Consider the following 23,112-nt stretch of genomic DNA (forward strand, 5'->3'; position numbering starts at 1 on the left):
TACATCTCTGATAGTTTATTAATTATTAACAAATAAAACAACAGTACCGAATCATTAGGAACACTAAATGCAGTGCATCACTTTAAGGAATAACTACCTTAGTCCAAAGATGACGTGTTTCTTTAAGCTGTACTTTTACTGTTCTAGTGAAAAGTGAAGATAATTCGTTCGAATTTCTTACTTAATTCGCCATTTGTTTTGTAAAAGTGCAATCCTAAGAGAAGATATAAGTTAAAAAAGCTGTCGGAAGTCGTGAAATAAATAAAACCTTGTGTGTGCGAAGCAGTGTAAGAAGGCACGCTAATCACTAATTTACTTCCCTAGTAGGAGTGCGAATCTGCATTCGATGAAGAACCATTAAAAGTGCATTAAAATAGCTCTGGGATCCTAGTGAACACTACCCAACTAAGATATGCGACTCTAAACATTCAAATTTTTTCCCTGCCTCTATTAAACAAGGTCTGAAAAGTGTCGACATTAATATCTCGTCAAAGATATATTAACTTTCTTTCTTAAATCTCTCTCTCTCTCTCTCTCTCTCTCTCTTTTCTTCTTTTGTTCCCAACTCTTCCAATCCCTGTTCTAGCCATCCCAACGAGTCGTTCTATACATATCCCACATAGAGACAAGTCGTTTGGTTGGCAAGTTAGTTTAAATTAAAGCAATTGTCATATTGCACTAAAATGCTATTGACAACAAACGTATAATAACGGTGTATATTTCTAAATTAATAACAACCTCGAAGCAGCTGGAAATAGAGTAAATATGAAAACTGGTAGCTAGATTAATTGTACGATGCTGATATGCAGTTAATTGAAAATAACATACACCAAAGTCTATTCCCCCCCCTTTCAAAACTAATTTCAAGTGCTTTTGTCATCATTATGGAAGAATCCATCACTAGCAGTTAATGCATAAAGTTCCTATGAAGCGCTACTTAAAACGTAGCAGTCTTGTCACCCAAGATTTTATGTGTCCAGTGAAATGAGAAATAAATGCACCCATTACACTTGGGTATCGAAGTTATACCAGACAAGATCACAGGATCGTAAAGTTCACAACCTTTAACGACACAAAGGTCATGTGTCAAATTCGGTACCCCTTCTCATACTCTGTCTCTCTCCTCTTTTTACCCCTTTTCTCCCCCCTACTCTTTCCCCTAATGCCCCATATAATCCCTCTCCAATTCAACTATCCCATGAAAAGTACGTAGTTGTTCGACAGTTTCTGGCACTTCCGCACCAGCGAGTTTCCTGCAAAGGTGGACAAGGTTTTCCTCCCCTTTTGGAGGGTTTCAAGACCACTCGAGTTCTTGTAGCATGGCCGATGTTGCATGTCTTGCTGCACGCGCTCCACTCGGACCATTCGCCGACTTTGCACGGACGTGGACCATCTAAAAAAGTCAAAAGAAAAAAAGATTTATTTCTCATGTGTGTTGTAAAACAATTTTGAAATACCTAAAATTTTATATCCCAATTTTATTTCACAAATCGAAATTGTTTACCTAACTTTAGACGGAAAAAATTGAATGTTGAATAATTTTTCGGTAATTAACAAACCACGGAACACATACTCATTCTTATCCAAATGGCAAGAAATGTAGGAAACTATATATCAACTTGTTTATTAAGACTAATTTCATTAACATGAAATGTTAATATTTAGTGTTAGTTTAATGTTAGTGTTAATGTTTAGCATAAATCGAGTATTTTTTGTTTTGTTTTGTAAATTGATGAACAGCTACACTTTCGAATATTGTAGAATAAAACAACATTTTAGAATAAATAACGGCTTCTTCAAAGTGTTTCAAGAATACAATTAAATAGCCACTCAGAATGGTTGTTTAATTGTATTCAATAGAAAAAGTGTAATGCAAGAATTAAATTTTTTCCGCCGACAATTACTCTTAGATATCACTTTCCAAAATGGGAATTTTGGTCCTCACTTAATAATCAAATGCTGTTTGCATTTATAAAGGGGGGCTCAATGATTCAAAGTGAATGAATCGTAAAAAATTTAGATTTAAAACTTCTTTTCTTCAGATGGTATTAAGAAACAACTTGTGGACCGAAATAGCAAGCGTTTGTAAAATCAAACTGGCTGAAAATGATGAAAAAAAAAACATTAAATTTTATACAGTGTTTTTCTACATTTAATACAAAAATAAAAATTTTTTATATACTCACAGGATAGAAAACTCCGAAATTTCACCTGCCCACTGCAAAAACTTATTCACATAAGCAAAAGTTTCCATCAAAGAGCGCCAGGTGGAGCTCTTTTTCCACCCATATGTAATTATACATTTATTCTCTGATGTGGCAAAAATATTTCGCCATCGCGCTATAAAAACCTTAACAGAAATGACCCGAACTATGCATATGCATGAATTTCTTCTACATCCTGTTTCTTTATTAACGTTGCCTAAAATATTGCATTCATTTGCAAAGATATTACATCGGACTTGAGTAAAAAATTCTTTCCAAGTGCATTGACTTTCAGTAGAAAGATTAGCTACATGATTTATAACGACTTCAGGAGGACCGTAATATTGAAACTGCAGCCAATGAACTACATTAATTACGTTTTAAATAACCGAATCATCTACTAAATTATGAACACCCAAATATCAGAACACCTTCTCGTTGTTATTCCACTGGGGTTCTTAGAGGAATCGCTGTAGCAATAAAGAAACACGCCCTCTTCTGACCGAAGGTTATTCTGGACAGAAGCGCCTTGCTTAAGACGATGTCAGGGAAGTTCTGTTTTCTGATTTTGAGTTGTTTACTACAACCTATAATTTTTATACAAAGCTGAAACAAGTTTTTCCATGTTTTTGGCAAATATAACAATGGACAGCGTTGAAAAACAGAAGAAAGAGAATGAAAGAGAAGAAAATAAAGATCGAGTACCTTAACGTATCCATCCCTACGTGGCATGCTAAAAAAAGAAGAAAAAAAATCAGTATCAGACATTAACTCATGCTACTAAGAAGATCTTTTTGCATGGTAGGTGTAGGACGTGACTAGAATGTTGATGAAGAAACTCATTAAGTAGTCACATGCTATCTTATAAGCATTATTAATGTTTCAAGCTGTTGGTTGCAACAGAGCCACCTAGAAATAAACTCAATAAGTAACAGTCGCTGATATTTTTTGGTAAAAGCCGAGCTGTAACCGCACAGTACGAGTTATTAAAAATTGTTTAATGCTAATTTTTGAATCATTTCCTAACGATGAGTCACTTCTTATTTTCTTCTTTTTTTTAAAGATTTCATGAATCTTTCGTTTTGTCCTTTCTACGAATTTGAATATTTTTTGTGAACTGTGTTATGGCTTTTAATTTTTTATCCACACCCCGTTATTCTTTTCAGAAAATTACATTAAGTTTGAACTAAAAATGTTCATATTATATGTAATTAATTTGCATTCTTTTCCATGTAGACTTTTCTACTAGGTAGATTTTATTGCAGGATTGTTTCGAATAGCGTGGATCCGAAAACAAAAGTTTTTTCTTCTTGCCACTGCTTCACATTATACAGCTTGATGAAAACTTTTGTTACAGTTCTAAATAAGAACAATGAGGATAAATTTTGAAGGATAAATTCTCAAGAATAAGAATAAGGAAATAATAAGGCGAAATAAAAGAGAGCATTTTATTGACCCAATAACTAAGAATATTCATGAAGGAACGTTCACTTTGATAACACAATAAAGAAAGAGAAAAATCAACATGGTTCCCCACTGAGTGGGTTTCTTCGAACTTCCATGGAAGCGTAAGTCTGATGAAAATGTTAAATGTTGGGACTGAGCGCCACCTTACAACTATGAAAGAAGATAGAATCCTAGTATGATAGTTTATTATCAAGGAAACTCCAGAAGTTTGCAGAAGACGAAAAACATTTTAAATGGTCTGATTTTGCAATATTTATGTTTTAGTTTATATTAAATTTTATCTAAGATATTTATTCTATTACCCTTAAAAATAATTGGTAACAAAGAAATTCTGAAATTGGATTTGAATTCTGTATACCCCTAGTTATAAAAATATGTCAACTTTTTATCGGTAAGTTCACGCGATAGTATGTGTGTGTGTGTGTGTATGTGTGTGTGTGTGTGAGAGAGAGAGAGAGAGAGAGAGAGAGAAATTTCAATCCTATTTAGGATAAACGGTTAGCCTATATTCCAGTTTACACTGATCAATCAATGTTACCGTATGTCAGCGGTATGGTTTGGAACGATAAAGACCTACTGATACAAATCTAGCGGAAGCGATACTAATCACTAATAAGCTGTGTACTATGTCAACAGCATTTAATTGTAGACACCACTTTATGTGGGTTAGTTAATTAGACCGGCCCTTCCAAAGCTGCCCGACAGCAACTTTTACGAACGAACCTATTAATGTTAAATATTAAAGAAGACTATTTCAAATAAATAAATAAAAATGTCTAACTAATAGTGAAGTTGATATTTGCGCAACTGAAACATAATTGCATTACAGTACTGTTTCCAGATTCTGGTCTAACGAACAGCTGAAATGGTTTCTTCTGATAATTCAGAAGAAGACTTATTGTGTTGATTGTTGAAGCACGTACTTAACTAATAGAATGATTATGAAACTAAAAACCTGCAATGTAATCATTGGATTCCCTGGAGGCCATTCCTGGATTATGTGTGATGAATATGTCATGATGTTGCCTGGACATTATTGCCGCGAACGTTTCGCTGTGTATTTGCCCAGCGTGTTGGTGAATTTTACACACTGGATATCTAATGCAAGATGGAAGATTACGTGCTTGCTATAAAAAGAGCCCATGTTTATATTAGACATTAGAAACCATGGGCGGTTTCTTCATGGTTGCTTAAATTTTCTTGGTCGTAATTCAGGATATTTTTGTGTGTACCGAGTTTCGAATATCATTTAGTGACTCTTTTCAAGAAAACAGTATTTTTGGCGCTAAAACATTCAGGTAAATGTGTGCAGACGCACACCACACACGCACGCACGCACGCACGCACGCACACACACACACACACACACACACACACACACACACACACACACACACACACACACACACACACACACACACACACACACACACACACTACTTACGTTTTCTTTTGCGTTGTTTCTTTTTGTGCTTAACGCCTGGACCTTTTTTCTCTGGTGTTTCAATGACATTAAGTCCCGGTTCTTCATGAGCTATGTAGCTCGTACCATGAGGTTCAGTTGGCTCAGTAGCATCGTATTGAACGTCAGGTTTTAGAACTGGTTCCTTGTCCAACTGGTAGACTGCATTTTCTTCCCAATTTTCTACACGTTGTTTCGCCTTATTACCGTTGCCCACCTTATGAACAGCTTTCTTAAGCTGAAACTCGGCAAGTTTCTGAAAGTGGAAGTATCCTATTCTGGGCAGCTTTTTCATCCCTGGATAGTAAAAGGAATTGGCAGGATGGCTGGGAATCTGAGAAGTGATACGTGAAATCTTTACACGAGGGACTGTTTCCCAGTCAGGAGAAGTGAAAGTGAAACCATTATCTGTTCCCGCATCGAGAGGATCCACGTCTAAAGTAATCGAATCAATCCAACGATCTTTGTTACATAGATCAAAGCTGTCGACTCCAATAAACCAATCGGGGCTTGGAACGATTCTGCTCATCAGCGACACCTGGTGAAATATAAAAAAAGTTTGAAATGAAAACTTCGGAAATATTTCATGTAATTTGATTCTGTGTTTCATGAAAAATTTCTAATGTTTTCAATCAAGAAAAAACTGTGAAGTCTTCCCTGCATTTGTAACCCTGTCCTTAATTCAATTTAGGACAAAATGTCTACTACTGTTTAAAAATTAAATTGTTGTTTAATTATTTAGTGCAATATTTAAACAGCTTCTTGAATTACAGGCTAATAAACTTTAATATGAGAAATATGCTTTTGATAAAAACAAAAATGTTTTAGAAAATTAAATTCTGTACATCTATATTTAATAAAAGTGAAAATTGGTCAAGTGTACTTTAAAAATAAATAACTTTATGTCACTGATTATTTTTAATTCATTTTTCATTCCAGAAAATAGAGGAATACACGGTCATTCCAAGAAGGTCATTATACACATCAATTCACGTACGTTTACATTACCTACAAATACTAATATGTCGCTTTTCCACAATCATTATAAACCTATACATTTAGTCATCATCTTTGTCCTGCTTACTCCAAGCCACAATTTGAAGCCACACTGCAGCATTTTCCTATTTAAATAGTAGCAAACTTTGCTATCGGTCATTGTAAATCACCCCAGCATACACGCTACAAACAGAATTCACACCTGAATTTATTAGGTATTTAAAATAAATATTTTTTCTCTCTCTTTATATCTCTTTTTACAGAATGTAAGCTCAGTTTTATTCATTACTGTGGGTTAACTCTACAAGCATTTCTGTCATTAAAAAATTAAAGTTTACATAATAATATAATAAACAAACACTCGGCACAAAACGGTTTCTTCCATATAATATTTTTGCTCAGCTTATCCCTAACACAAAGAACCGTATAGTTTTAAATCAGCCATTATCTGTGTCACAACAAATCTGATGAGTCATCTTGTCATGCTATCCTTCCTGGAATAAAGTTCCAGGTACAAAGAGCATCTGGGGCAACCCGCCTCATGGCTTTACATAGTCACGAACCCGGAGATATAGATTTATTTACAGAGTATGGACCAGACAAAACGAACGAGCCCGTGCACTATAATCCTCCCTCCCTTTCTCGTCTGAACGTAATGGCGAACCAGGCGTGAGTAACATGCTAACCCCGTGAACTTTAAAACGAGATACGTGTTTGAACCATCACGTTGGGAGTCATGTTAATGGTGCACGCTTTCATCTAGCGCACCTGAGAAGTTCATTACGAGTAGTGAATGAGTAGTGGGAAGAATTTTGGATGTACTTTTGATCTTGGAAAGTCCCTTCACTCTCAGCTACTTAAATATCACTAGGTGATTCGCAGTTTTCTTGAAATCAGTAGCAATAATCCCTAAGTCTAAAGGTTATTTGGTGAAGGATGATTCTTCAGATCAGATGTCGTTGCTGGCGAATTGTTTTCCATATAAACTTTAAAAAAAAACTTGAAACAGCCACCAGATGTCAACAAAATGAGAATGTATCGTGTTCTATGAAAACAACAACAACAAAATAAGACTTACTTCTATGATCGTATAATCTTAAAGGATCGACGCCAATAAGGGGGGAGGGGGAACAGTGGGAAGATGTAAGTTATGCTAGAAAACTTTATTATTTCAAATAATAAGATACTAGTTAACATTATTTCACATCATATTAATTATAACAAATGTAATCCAAGTAAAGAATTAGTTCAGAGATGACTTATGTAAATCTTCGAAGAGATGTTGAGTGATTGCAAAGGTACATTCATTTTTTTTCTTGTATTTTCTACAAGAGTCCATTACCGTTAAAAATACATGGTTACATCAGTTTTTTTTCTTTCTTACCTTTTAGACACTATTTATAACTTTTATGCAGTAAATCTCATTTCAAATTTTTACAAGGCTTCTTTGCATGTCTTGAGTAATATCATGGTGAAAAATGGCTAGACAAGTTCGTGCGTTTTTCATCTTAAAAGTAGACTGTCAATGATGAGCACATCCTGTACCATATCGTATGAAAGCGTATAGAATATGATCCTCAGCGATGGGTAAGAATTTCATTTGTCTTCCGAAGGCAAGTCTGGCCAACATGAATGCAACATCATTAGTGTTGGTTATCCAAGACACAAAATGATTATGGACGTTTTGATGTGAGCTTCTATATTCGAACTATAAAGAGCAGTTTTTAATGTTCAAGAAAGAACCTTCCTTCAGTATAGTGGACCTGAAGGAAGATCTTTCCTTCTGATTGACCATCAACCTTATCTTGGTAAGTGAATTCAAAGTCAGAAAGTCATGCCAACTCTTTGAGTTTATTAACTGGCCTATTTAATCTCTACTAAGACTCCATTCAGGTTACATTACCCAACTACTTAATCATTTAGAGAAATAATATTCTTACGTACCTTTGAGTGATTAGCATCCACAAAGAAAGTAGATGACGTTTCCCCAACTCCTTTTTTAATTGCAGAAGCATAAAATGTGTCAAATATCCCATCCTGTCCTTGTGAATTTTGATGAAGTTGGTCAGTTTTTCCAGTTTCTACAAAGGTCTTTACCTGATCGGATGCTGTTCCTCCCAGTTGCCACACTCGATGAGAATTATTATGGGAACGCCCTGAGGAAAATGAAAGTAGTAATTATCATCAGCGTCATTATAAGTAGTAATTAATAACTAGTAATGAGTAGCAATTATCATCAACTAAAGCGAACAACAGTACGATCTGACTAATTTAAAAATTGCAAATGCCGAATCCGTGAATGTATGCAAATAAAAATCACTTGAATTCACACAGTCTGATAAATTTTATCATTTAAAAAACGACCCATGAGGAACTATTATGAAAATGAAAAAATAAGACTCTAGTCTGTCTTTTGAGATCCTTAAGTTTGCTCTAAAATTACATTTTCAATATACTCGTATATAAGAAGATTCTGCATACAAACACTAGTATTTAGATATATACAGTTGTCTAAATCTGCACAGATTTAGACAACTTAAAACCCATTGGCTGTACGCTACCTATTTGTACATCCCATAAAATAAAATGGGATTTTTTTGTTTTGTTTCAATTTTTTCACAATGTCTAAAAGTATGGATACATGAGCTTCCATTAAATTTTTGTTTTAAATTTGTTTTAAAATTAGAAAAACTTCTAAAAACGTTAATTATGATTTACTGAATATACACATAAGATGACAGGATTTTATTCTTCGGGTAAACTCGGATTTTTCGTGACTTTCTTTCCTCATTGACAATTGTTTCAGCCGTAATCCCAAACAACAACAGAGTTTCATTCAAGTTATTTTCAAATCGTTCAGCTTTTGGAACAAAGAAAAAAAATCAAATAAAACGACCGCCACTAGGGCAACAGTGTAATCGCCATTTGTCAGTTTTGTCTCGGTACGACTAATATTATTTTGTTCCAAACTTTCAAAAAGTCTTTGAACTGCTACAGATTTAATGATGCCAAGGCTATTAAACGAAATTTGACAAGGACACTTTCGTACATTCCGAAAACAGATATCAGTAAATGTGGTCAACAGTAGAACAGTAGCTATAGTGTGTTGCTACATCAATAAGATTAATTTGAAAGTAACAAAACTTTGGATCCTGTATATTTTACTCGTGTAATTGTACGAATTCGATTATATTTTGTCTCTAAACAATAGTTTTGCAAACAAAGTCAATTAATTTTGCGGCTTAAAATGAATGCGACTCATAAACCGGTCAACAAAAGTCAGCCACTACTTAACGGTTAATAAACACGTGTAAATATCAAAAATCGGATGATATATCTCAAAAATATTAAGAGATTCTGAGATCCTATGAATCTTAGATCCAGTTATGAATTACTAGAACAGTTTGATTATTTTCATCTCATTTTCTGCAGTGAAAAGTTTAGGACCTTTTCAAATTTAATGAAATGTATTTGTGAAGCAAGCACCCAGAACTTAAAACGTTCAAGTACTCATGATGCCACTAATTGACACCCGCTTTTTTTTTCGACAATTCACTTTTAAATTCAATTGTGCCACGAAGCCGTTGTAAATAGTTGGAGACAGACTACAAAAACTTAGTTTTTTAACAAACTCATTGCATTTTAAATGTTCTCGAGAGGAACTGAACTTTGTAAAACATTATGCGATTAAGCGAAAGAAAAAAAAATCTAAAGTATATTCTGCATCCCTTGAATTATTATACATCCAGTTTTGTATATTCTACTTTAAAGAGTTCAATCCAAAGTCAAAATCCGAAGTCGAGATTTTTAGATTGATCAAAATCTTAACTCGACCCATTTCGATTCTTCTTTTAGTCATGACTTGCGAATCAACTGCGTCATTTTTCGAAACAGTGGAGTTCTGTTGAAAAGCGGTCACTTACAAGACTACCACACTTAATCTTACAATTCTAAGTGTGTCCACTTACTTTGTCGTTCACGTTAACGAAACCACTCGAAGCTTCTGAAATCTCTTATCTTACAGTTTAAGTGTCATCTTCAGCATGCACTGCCATCGAGGGCTGTTAGATCAACTCTTTAATTTATTCGACAGAAATACAAGATACGGAATAGTCGATCTCTTGTGCTCCGTGCACAGAATCGTCAAGGTTATACAGGTGTACTCCACAGTCACCATGGCTACAGTCTTCTCACGTGCGAGTGTGCTAACATTCTCCCTACAGCTAAGGTGAAAAGGGATTGCGTCGCGGCTAGTTATAAAGGTTCTCTTATCAGACAGATGCGAACACTGCCATGATAGGGGAGCTGTCACAAGTCTGCTCTCAGGGCCCAGTGATGAACAACTTCCTCCGACTTGACGGGAATAGGTTATTGGACATGACGTTCCTGTCTCTACATTTGGCCTTTGAAATGATCCGCATATGTAGGGGCAAAGGTTAAAGCGTGCTGTACGTCATCAGATATATGGAGAAGATATTTTTATTCTTCTTTAATCTAGTTTTATATTTCATCGGATGAACGACTGGATGGAGGTCAACGACGAGGATTACAAATATCCATCTTAAGATAGAACAATTAATTTAATTTACTTTCCGTTTATGTGTTTGTTTTACAAATTGATTATCTTGGTGTGATCTCGGCGATCCCTTCTCTTGGTCTTCTCCCCCCCTCCCCGGGTCCTCAATGACATTCTCTGTTTGCCATCAGAACGAACTCCTCTTCTTGGTTGAAGTCAGTGTTCGAAACCCTTTAAGAATACTAAGTCGTCAATGAAGTTAATTGTCTCAGAAGTAGCGGAATTTTTTTTTTTCTTAAGAAATTTCACTCCTTTTCCTCTTTCACGAAACAAGTTGAATCTAGATCATCTACTACCAAAAGTACACCCGAGTAACAACGTCAGACCCGCACGTAAAATATAACCTCCCATTGAAACACTAAGCAAATCCATACTCAATATTACAACTTAAGCTAACTGTTTATATACGATGATGACATTTCTGCACGTTCGCTTTTAATGACCGTCAATCTATGTTAAAGGTCAACTAAATTACAGCGGACGACGAACGAGAATGAAACCAAATACAACGAATTGAGATTTTCCAAACCACATCCTCTCATTATGGCGCCGGTGATTCAATTTCTGCAACGAAAGATGATCAATAATTAATCAACCCACATCCCAATTTCATGTCATTGACATTCTTTGAAATGTCAGTGACGTCATATATGGATGAATTTGGGGTATAGGTTAAAAACAAGTGTTAAAAACCCCAAACTACCCTTGAACTAAATACATGCTTCTAGTAGCCTTGAGCCACATATAACTCCGTATCTATTCTTTACAGCTAAGATGAAACCTGATAACTCTAATGATAAAGGAATGAATACTTCGTAACTAAAGAGTTTCTAATCATTAGTTACACAAGTCAAGGCTAAAACCATTGTAACCTCGTAGCACATTACCTACTGACACTTTAAAATGTGAAAATGTCAGTGGTCATCAGAGAAAAAGTGCTGGTACGACATTGGAGAAAGAGACTGTGTTATCTCAATAGCAATGAACGCGTCTTCATGTGTAGGATTTTAATTAGCGTTGTCATTATTCATAGTGACATTAAAAGGATGGTCGCGAAGATGTACTTTTAAGTGCCTGGAATCCTGAGACTAAAACGTTGATATCCAAATATGGCTACTTTTAAGAATGTTGATGTGAGGCCTACTACATCTTTGAGTCGATTAAAAGTAAACAAAGAACACCTTCTCGGTCGTTTAATATCCGTTATTAGCTATTAAATTAATGAGTTGTAACTGAGAGAGCAGTGGAAAATAATTACATGCATAATTAATGAAATGTATTTCATTAATTATGCATGTAATTGATTAAGGGGGGCATTAATTATGCCCCCCTCCAAATGTTTGCATCAGTAGCGAAATAATAATTACACGGCGCCACCAAAGAGTACGTCACAGTATTTTTTTCATGTTATTCAGAAGCCGTCTCTTCAAAGACAATAAATAACTGTACAATTAAAAATACAAAAGAAAAATATGTTGTATTTTATATAAATTGTTGCACTCTTGACTCTTTTGTAGCCGGAGCGAGTGCCCCCACGGTTTCATTTTATTTGTACAATAGGCCCTGTCATGCATATAGTCAGAATTGTTATTTAGAAATATAGCCAGAACTAAAATACATAAACGAGATAGCTCACTAAATTAAAGATGCCAAGAAATTAGATTCTTGGTTTAAGCGAACAAAGTTTGCGCCTGAAATATTTTCAGGACTGGGCAGCTCGTATATGGAATAGAAGATAGCTCACTGTTACATCTGCAAGCATAGATCTGATCCAATAGTTGTTGGTTAGAATTAAGGCCGATGAGGCCAGTGTGTTATATCTGTTAATTTAGGCAAACTGCTAATTTTGAGGGATGCAAAACACAAGTTTTCCGAAAGAACATCCTACTTTCGTATGAGAATGTGATCCAACAATTGTCCGAAGAAGAGAACGCATCTTTAAATAATAAATAAACTGAACAGTTTCATTTATTTTAACAAGGATATTATCGTGATAACACTAAGACGAAATCTGATATTTGTATAATTTCAAAGAATAATAAAACCAGACTAGTAGACCTGTTAAACTATATTGTTAATAAGCTGCATTATTAACAAACTTCAGTAAAAAAAATTAGAAATAGCATTAACAATGTTTGTAAAAATAAAAACTGACAAAGTGAGGTTGTTCGAATCAAAAACAAGAAAAATATTTTAAAACGAGCGATTAAAACAATAATTTAAAAGACATAATAAAGTAATTAGAAATATAGAACGATCTTGAGCTTCAATTTTTACGTATATATGTACAAAAACATGATGCTCTTTCTATCTAATTACGTATATAAAAAAATTATATTGGTGTTTGTACAACCCTCGTCCGTTTTTTTACGTCTGTGTGCATCCTGAGTTCATGGAATGACCTTTCTATGAGACAGCGTGGCGCTGCGGGGTGTAGTTAGCTCAAAAGATTCTTTTGTTTTTTATTTTATCAGCGCACGTGAGAATAGCGATGAGTCAGTCGCGTGCAGTAGAATAAACTATATTTGAGTGTCCATCAATAAAAATAAAAAAAAAATCACAGAAAAGCGAAAAAAGAAGTTGCACCTAATTCTTCTTCTTTTAGCTCGAACTGGTTTCACTTCATTTTCCTACAGCAAATTTTCACGCATGCACTAAAGACTTGCCAACAAGGAAATGTATTAACTGGTCTTGCTGTTCAAGAGAACAAAGATTTATTATATGTAACCTAAAGTTTAGGCAGCATTATTTACCCTGCGGAAAGAGTTTGAGACAACTGGAAAAGTAGTACAAATCACACAATCAGTGATAAATTACACTCAACTCAGTTGCTGTTTATAATAATAAGGCAGCATTATTTTTTTCTCTCTTTTTTTTCTTATGCTTCACTGCAAGACCTCGTAAATTTCGGAGCCTGTAAGAAGGAAACTTCGATCATTTCATCATACAGTTGGAAATAAAATGATAATTTTAAATTTATATTTAACTTAAGACAGCAATATTAATTTTTCCTATTTTAGGCCTAACCATTTAAGTCTATCGAAAAATAATAAGGCAAAATTGAAAACAAACGTTTTCAATTTTGACAGACGATTACATGACTATGGGGTTTAGAGGGAATAATCAAAAAAGAGAAAGGTTATTAGAGTTGAAAGAAGTGCTGGTGTTTGTTCCGTTGTAAGCGGGGGGGGGGGTTGAAGTACCTTCTTCTACTGTTCTTGATGGGTTCATAAACCGTCCAAGGTATCCTTGGATTTCGTAACCATGATTATGTGGTTAGCCCTATGCCTATCTTAAGTATACTTTATATGTTGCTTGTGTTCTCCTGTCGATTTGTCTGTATGCGGGATGAAAAACTCACCCGACCAGAGGGAAAAACCCTTCTAATCCCCCTATGAGACCGGCTAACTCACCTTCACTCGAAAATTCCCTGATAAAGATTCTTCGAATCTTAGACAAGATTCGAATCCATGTCTTTCCAACCGACTTACTTGCAGAGGCTCGACGTAAGGATACCCTAGGTGATATTATTATGAAAAAAAGTAGAAAGTTTTACATCTATTTTAAAATTAACATGTGAAAATATGTTGATTTTAAAATAGACGCATGTGAAAACCAACACACGCATCTATAAGGGAACTATAAAGTGCACTCGGTGTTATCGTTAAGAGGACAGAATAAAAATTTTGAACGCACAACGAGAAAAAAACAACAACAACAACTTTGAAGTATTCCTGTGATCGGATTAAAAAAATCCTGAAAAACAACAGCAATTATTTGAGCCGAAATAACAAAAAACAAGTATTATTGTTTTGTGAAGTTATAGGAGGATTCATTCTAATGACATGATAACAATCTTGTAGTAATCACATGACTTGTTGATCACCAGGGAAAATGTTAAGTGTAGAAAGTATAAGAATAGTTCAAGAACCTTGCCAAATGATTAGAGGAGCTTAACCGGATCGGTTGAGCTCCTTTAATCCACTTTGATCCACTTACGTAAGATTTCTAAACCCATTGAGATATTATTGATTTGTGTGAAGTGAATGCTAGGGTAAATTCCTTACTTTTGTGGTCAGACAATCACGTACGACTGCTTTCATATTGGCAATACCAATATGAACAGAGATTCATTCTTCTCCTACACGGTTGTATGTTGCACCCATCACCAACGAAAAGATTCGTCAAACACAGTTGCGAGATGGTGGACGTCGACCCTTTCACCGAATATAACTTAAATATTTCCAATCTTTTGAAACAGATACTCAGAGTTGATATATATATATATATATATATATATATGATATATATATATATATATATATATATATATATATATATATATATATATATATATATATATATATATATATATATATATATATATATATATATTATACACACACACACACACACACACACTAGAGGGGACTATGCCCCCCCCCCTGGTGCCTACGGCGCCACACCCCCGAGTTCCGGGCTGGTAAGTTTCAAAACAATGAACAGATATATATATATATATACAGGATGACTACTACTATTAACTCTGGGTTGGGATATGTTCATTTTTAATATTAACTGACTTAAAACCCGAGAATTATAACAAATTGAGATTTATTTGAAAACGCAACATGTTTCGTCGAGATTGACTTCATCAGGCGTTAAGAACATAGAAAGATATTAAAAGACACTGAAAATAACATTGAGACACTCTAAAGCTATACAAGTATAAAGTCATAATATTCGACTGTGAATTACAGTTATTATGAACTTGAGCTATAGTCCGTGTTAAAGTTCTATTGTTGTACACTTGTGCGTGTGTGGAACCACGAGATCTCCAGTATCTGATAGTAGAGCTGAAAGAGTCAGGCAAATTATAGCTGAGATTATTGTTCATATGAAGCGGGTCTAAGGTGATTTCTTTTGACTCCACTATGCGGCGTTCCACCTCATCGTGGCAAATGTGTAGGTTTGAAGTTGATGTCCAATTTATCTCATGTTGGCGGCTTTCGTTGTTCGTGTTTATTGAAAACAGGACATGGCCCGACAGAGCAGTTGCTCTGGTTCTCTTATAACTCTGTAATTCACAGTCGAATATTATGACTTTATAATTGTATAGCTTTTGAGTGTCTCAATGTTATTTTCAGTGTCTTTTAATATCTTTCTATGTTCTTAACGCCTGATGAAGTCAATCTCGACGAAACATGTTGCGTTTTCAAATAAATCTCATTTTGTTATAATTCTCAGGTTTTAAGTCAGTTAATATTAAAAATGAATATATATATATATATATTATTGTTCATCTTTACTCGGTAGAAAATATTATAAAAAATTAGTTTGAATGACTATATACCGAGATTAAAAAAACAACAAGGTTTAATATTAAGATACAACTAGTTTCGTTGAATGATTCAACTTCTTCAGGTATCACAGGCAAAGAATTATACAAAAAATGACAGAGACATGATAATATTACATCAACAGATTTAGTATAAAAGACAATAGTACCAATTAGGTACTATTGTCTTTACCTAATTGGTGCTATGGTCTTTTATACTAGATCTGTTGATGTAATTTTATCATGTCTGTCATTTTTTGTATAATTCTTTGCCTGTGATACCTGAAGAAGTTGAATCATTCAACGAAACTAGTTGTATCTTAATATTAAACCTTGTTGTTTTTTTTAATCTCAGTATATAGTCATTCAAACTAATTATATATATATATATATTTGTAGCGTTGGAAGAAACGTTGAAAAGAGAGAAGAAACTCCAGATTTACAAGGGATGAAGAATAAAATATTCATATAATTTGCTTTTATTCTCCTATTTCAATTGGAAACTGATTCAATGACGTTCCTAAAAGACTCAAGCTTATATTGGTAGACTCAAGCTTTTTTGTGTTTTTTTTTTTCACATGAGATACTTCAAAGTCGACTCAGTAGAAGAACAAGCGTTTTAAGGAAGCGATTACAACACTATTAACATCTGCTTCCTACCACATCATTAATATTCTCGTCCATTCCTGTCTCTTAAAGCAGTGATTTAGCACAGCATGGAAGGAAAAAAATAGCCTTGATGGACTGCAGTGTAAACATTTCAAAGCGATCACGACACTTCCTTTAGGCGAATGAGCAGTCCTCCTTCCCCTTGTGTGAGCCTTGAAACAGGTGGATGCTGTGCCGATGCATGAAATTTTCCTTGACTGGCTGGACGCGTGACGCTGATTAGCAATCCATGGCTCATGAGGTCTGCGGCTGTTGGCAAAATTTTGTTTGTAGGAGTATTTGGATCGGGAAGAAATTCGTTGTGTCCAGTTGAATAAATATAAAGATAGATGTTTAGCGAAATTCACCACTGTTTTATTTCCAAAGCAATTGTAGAAGTTAGCCTTCCTATTTTCATTTCTTCTCTCTCTCTCTGGGCGGTAATTTCCCGTCTTCCTACACAATGTTTGCAGGTAGAAGACGAGTTTTAGTTGGCTATTCCAGTCCAGGAGCTACTGAAGAATTCAATCATCAGGAGTTGACACTGCGATCACAGCGGTTAGTGAAATATAAATAGCCCAACTTTGCCTAGATTATCTCTTCATTTCCATCAACATAACGAATCAAAGATTTGTTTGTTTGTTTATCTGAAGGATTTCTTGTTTAGATTTTTTTTTTCTTCTATGCATGTTGATTATACTCATAAACTATGTTAAAATTCCTGTGATCTTCCATCTGGATAGTTTTTCAATGCTTCAACTGTTCTGATATTTATACGTTATGTAGAATTGTGTGAATAAAACTGTCAACACCCGAATGCTATTAAAGGACGCACAATACCGAAAATCTGCACTTCTCCAAATCCAAAATAACTTGACTTTAATTCTCTCACCGACAAAAACTATTTTCGATTTTTTTTTTTTTTTTTTCGCGGAGCAGAGTTCACATCTCCGATGTTAGAGTTCCTCTCAACTGAATAACTGTGGCGTTCCCTCAGTCTTGCAAACCAAAGCACACAACTGAAATAAGAGAGTAATACATCCCAACTTGAGTTGTCTCCTCGCCATTAATCCAGATGCGATTAACGCTAATAAAATATTAACCAAACACACATTTTTTGTCAAGTGCAAGTTAAATGATCTCAAGACAACATCTTATACCTGTTATAGCAATTTTCTTTTTAGGATAAAATAACTGTTTATACCAATTGAATGCAGAATAGAATTGCATTCCATTAAGACAGAAAAATAATCAGAGCCTCAAGAGAAATTTTTCTTGGTTAGGAACGTTCATTCTAGAAATACATAATGCAGTTTCCTACACCAAATTTTCTTTGCGAATTTCAAGAAAACAAAAGAGAGAATGATAGACAATTCATTATTTTTATCATCTGCACCTCTAACCTAACAAAAGAAAATTAATAAAAAATATCCGCATAAAGATATAATTCACGGGATTTTAAATGCACTATAATAAAAAAAAAAAAACCAAAGTCAAGCAAATATATGGCGCCTTCATAGTACACTCGATAACAACGACGCCATTTTGATTCCGTCCGGGTTCGAATCTCATCTAGCATCCAACGAACATTTATAAACGCTTTTCAGTTCAAGATGAGTTAGCCGGTCCAATACGGAGATGGAAAGCCTTTCTACAAAATAGAAAATGACGGCAGAACATAGAAGAGTATGCTCAAAGGATAAACCTCGCTATCAGTATTAAAAAATTTGGTTGAGAGTCTGTAACGAACTCTTGGGGTTTCTTTAGCATAAAGGAATATGGAATGAGATGTGGACAAGTGTGACAAATGACAGTGTCATGTAATCAGTATGTTTCGTGATGTATTCTAAATAGGTTTAGCGGTCTCTCTCTCATAATTGTAATAAAATTATCTCCTAAAAGTTTATGCTAATCGACTATCTTAGAAGTAGTCTTTCCTTGTCAGATAAACCACACAATTCTTTCACTTGCTGGGCTAAATCACGTAAAAAGAGAATGAAAATTTCGAGGGAACCGTATAGCAGCCTGATGAAAACCAATTTTAAAAGCTATCCATACTATAAATTAAAAATAAGCAGTAGAAACATTTGAAACATATTTTCGTTCTTAAAGAGTCTCAAGTTCATCAGTAGAAATCCGAAAAAAATATCCAAATTACATTATTATCCATTGAAGCATGAAGAAAAATCAAAATATGAAGATAAAGAGCTCTAACAAAAGTTCAAGATAACTATGGTGATAAAATGGCGTTAAATCGACAACTTTTAATAGATTCTTTCACGAGAATACACATCCGCAGTTACTAATTAAACATTTTATATGCGCATACTCGTTCATCCATCCCTCAGAAAAAAGAAGTTTTATCCGCATGAACCAGAATAGAATCGCACGTGGAGAGAATTTAAACTCATGTTAAAAATAAGTAATTTATTACTGTATTTTGCACGCGCCTGCTGCAAAATAACGTCGCGTGCCTGAAACCTACCAAACGACAGCGCTTACCTATGACAGTGGACCACTGAGCGTTTGGTCTCCACTTGGGATACTGTTTGGGGAATTTATCTTCTGACCATTCTGTACTGAGTTGCACGCTGTACATCAGAACTCTATCTGGCGGACAATCAGATAATGCCACCCGAAACACATAAAGTAAGTACACACTCCAAAGCATTGTCATTGTGAATGGGAACTTTCGGACCCTTTGACCTGCACAACAGTCCTGTTCTGGCTTTGCACGTGGCTGCCTATATAAGAAGTAAGCGGCTACGTGAAACCACGTGTATTCTAGTTAGTAACGCGTTTGCTAGTAGTGGCCGCAAGATGGCGCCAAAGTATATTGCATTCGCTGATCATACCGAATAAAGAGTTGTCTCTCTCTCTCTCTCTCTCTCTCTCTTTCTTCTTCTTCTTCTTCTTCTTCTTCTTCTTCTTCTTCAAGGCTGCTTTTAATTGCTAATAGAGAGAGAGGCGTTAATAGTCTAAATTGCCAAGAACACATTTACTTTTAACGTGCTCTTGTTAGAAGGAGAAATTTATTGTCTTAAGACGGTTGGTTGGTTGTAATGTTAATGATAGCAAACAAAAATAACTCCTTCACACCTACAACTGCCATAAGTGAATAAATGTACACGGGTTTTTTCTTTTCTTTCGGAATACGTGTAATTATAGAATGAAGCTTTATGTTAACATATTAATGGGGATCTAAACTGATGTTGACAACCACACTGCGTGTGGCCCACTTTTTTTTTTTTTTTTGTTGGCACCATATGAGCCGCAGTCTAGTTTTGTAACATCTTGTAGCTTACTTTGCTGTTTTAATGCGAATGGTCTTGAGCAGGAAAAAAAACAAACAAATAAACTAGAGGAGAATCGATCAGGCTTCTCCATAGAAAACTATAATACTTATGCAAATGATATCATTGTAAATTTAATGACATTAGTGTGGATTCCGTCCTTCGTTACTCGATGGTCATCTCTGGTACTGGATCAGGACCGATTCTAAGCCATAATAAGTGCACTGCACTCCAAACTGAAATAATTAAGGATAAACGTGTCTCAATTTAAAATGTACTCGTAGTAAATAAAAATAAATAAATTTCGTGTGATGATACTGCGTTCCCCCTTTTCACGGTACGATCTATTCCCCCCCCCAAAAAAAAATTATCCGGGCACCGGCATAGACTGACGAATCAGGGCTATTGCTGGGTTAGTATTCCTGACCTGAATCCCTGAGTTCTCAGACCGGTTTGCGGGATGAAAAACCCCAGATAAACTGGCGAAAAAACCCTGCTGTCCATGCCCAAGACCAGTTAACTTGGCTATGACAGATCCTTAAACTCCTGACGTCGTTCACGGGAATCGAACGTAGGACACTCCTCCGCCAGGCATATGGTTGCGAAGCGCAAAGCCACTAGGCTAATCGCGCGGACTACTCGGAGTAAATATGGGTAAATAATATGTGTATGAGTGGTAGTAATTCCAAAAAGTAAATAAATATAAACTGATAAATTTGATCAATCTCATCTCATCGGGACCTTGATGTATTAAATATTCTGTCAAAGCTAATTAACTTGACTTCATAGAAACCTAATTAATTCAATAACAAAACAGTTAATCCTGTCTACATAGTTTGCTTTCTTTTTCAAAGGATATTTATATTCTCTGGCCAGTTTGTCTGTCCGTCCGTCACTGAATGAAAAGTATAAGTTTTAAGGAGGAAGAACCCTGTCTATTTTCGTAAGAGACCGATTAATGTACTTTCATTCCAAAAATCCTTGATAAAGATTCTTATCCCTAACGGGATTTGAACCCTGTTTTTTTTTTTTTTTTTTTTTTTTTTTTAACAAAGGGCATCGTTATTACTGACTGAGCAATACCTGGTTTTCCTTTCAGACGTTTCCGACCGTAGGTGACTTTGTAGGCATTGCCCACAAAGTATTCCTGGTGAGATTTTTACAGGGTAGTTCACCATTGCTTTCCCCGTACCCCAATTTTATCCGGGCTCGGGACCGGCATATGACTGGGACGTATCCATGTGTGTTCTGTGTGTTCACGAGGCAGGTTTGCCTGTTCTGGGGGACGAAAAACTGAATTTCCAGGTTAAAAAAAAAAAAAAACACCTCCGTATGAGACCGGCTAGCTCACCTTTCTTCGAAAGATAGATAAATATTCCTTACCTCATAGACAGGAATCGAACCCAGGTCCTTCCGACCAAACGGCTTCGTCTATACCAGTGGTCGCGAAAGAGATCGATATCGACCCCCTGGGGTCGATATGACATTGTTAGGGCTCGATTCGGGCTCAGGGGTTGATTGGGGGTCGACAGAAAAATATAAGACATTATTGTATGGGTAATATTTAATTCGGTTTTAAGCGTCTTTTTTTTGCTTGTCCTATTATAATTACGTAATAGTAAAATAGAGGGGGTCGATAACAAGTCAAAAAACTCTTGAAGGGGTCGACGGGCAAATAACTTTGGCGACCCCTGGTCTATACTGACTGAGCTACGGAGGCTCTTACAGAAGCAATAAATATGGTTAAGATGTTTTTTACAGGATCAACGTACTAGAGTTTGTAACGTTTGGATTTATTTACTGAATTTTCTGAAGCCCCTACTAAAACCTAACCAAATATGGCGGGTGTGATTCTGTTGAAAGTACGTGTCCTCCTCTTCATCATTTATTATTATCACGATCATCATCATGGATTGAAAACATATTTTATGCTTTGGTCTTTATGTCATTCATATCATTATTTTTCATTATTACATTATTATAACTAAATAATGAGGCCAGGAAGATGAGGGGAAAGGAGCCACTGTGTTGCTACTTCGATAAGCAAGTGGTAAAGTTGACTAGGAAAGAAAAACGAAGGAATTAAAATGTTATAAAGAGCAACTTAGTTTTCAATAAATGCGCCAGGACACACACAAGAAAAGTATTCTACTATCTGTACACAAGCACACATTCAGGCAACGTTGTTCTCTTGTCAGTGATGACCTTGAATTAAGCAAGCAATTAGGATTCATTAATTTTTTTTTTTTTGTTCTTGTTGTTGCTTTCAATGTCAAGACCATCAGTCACTTTCACTTTGGGTGCAAAAATAAAAGGTTTCTCCCTCATTGCACAAGAAACCTTCTGAAATATTGGCCACACATCAGAAAGAAACCAGATATGGAAATTTAAAAAAAAAATGAAAAGAGTCTTTGGTTGAACATGAAGGCAGTCCAGTCCTGGGTTTATTCAGACAGACGCTATCTCGAAATAAATGAGTGCCCATTACAAGTTTGCGTAACGAAGCACGATTTCGACTACACACATCTCACGTTCGTCAAGAAACAAGTCTGCCTATTATTAAATGGATATTTTCATAGTAATTACACTATGATAGATTAGTGATGTGTAAGAAAAAGGGGTGAGAAGTTGTGAAAAATTTTTCTCGCAGAAAAGGTGAGGCAAAATATTTAAAACCTTGCCACGGTATCTCAGTATAGAAGAATAATAAAAATTCGGACAAGAAAACATAAAGTAACTATACCCTTCGGACAAGCATAGCGCGCTAATAATTGAGACGGTTCTTCCCAGAGCTCATTTTGTTGTCCCTTAATAATAATATAATAATAATTATGGATTATAAGTTACATTATTACAGCAATCCCTCGATTAATGCGCCTAATGCGTTCTTTAAAACAGGCGCATTAATTGAAAACGCACTAATCGAATATAGTAACCTGTGGGAAAATGTATAATTCGTTCCTCAGATTTTTTTTTAACCCTTAAGTTTTTTTTATAAAAGAATTAGGGTATGTCTCAGGGCCTAGTTAAAGGAAAACCATGAAGCTGAAAGACAATAAAACATATTCAGAATATAAATTTATTATTCTGCTTCTTAACAGAGAATTAAGCTAACGTAGTTTGGCGGG

General features: G+C 35.2%; 1 protein-coding gene across 1 annotated transcript; it reads right to left on the reverse strand.

The window, feature by feature from the left end:
- LOC150107376 (spondin-2-like) lies at window positions 1-19,414 on the reverse strand. The gene is made up of 4 exons (XM_090391240.1): window positions 19,194-19,414; window positions 8,074-8,285; window positions 5,116-5,671; window positions 1-1,393 (listed from the first exon to the last, which is right to left on the reverse strand). Exons 1-4 carry the CDS (start codon window positions 19,366-19,368, stop codon window positions 1,188-1,190), a joined length of 1,149 nt encoding a protein of 382 aa, XP_090247366.1. The 5' UTR covers window positions 19,369-19,414; the 3' UTR covers window positions 1-1,187.
- Between the last annotated feature and the right edge of the window lie 3,698 nt (window positions 19,415-23,112).

The sequence above is a fragment of the Typopeltis vanoorti genome, chromosome 4 (genome assembly GCF_054136105.1).
Source record: "Typopeltis vanoorti isolate ZY-2024b chromosome 4, IOZ_Tvanoo_1.0, whole genome shotgun sequence".
Classification (NCBI taxonomy): domain Eukaryota; kingdom Metazoa; phylum Arthropoda; class Arachnida; order Uropygi; family Thelyphonidae; genus Typopeltis; species Typopeltis vanoorti.

Excerpts from the sequence above, each read along its gene's own strand:
- LOC150107376 (XM_090391240.1), bottom strand. The coding sequence starts at position 19,368 with ATGACAATGCTTTGGAGTGTGTACTTACTTTATGTGTTTCGGGTGGCA. Across the intron at positions 8,286-19,193 it reads TCAGTGGTCCACTGTCATAG|GGCGTTCCCATAATAATTCT; the intron begins GTAAGCGCTGTC and ends CATTTTCCTCAG. Across the intron at positions 1,394-5,115 it reads GAAACAACGCAAAAGAAAAC|ATGGTCCACGTCCGTGCAAA; the intron begins GTAAGTAGTGTG and ends TGACTTTTTTAG.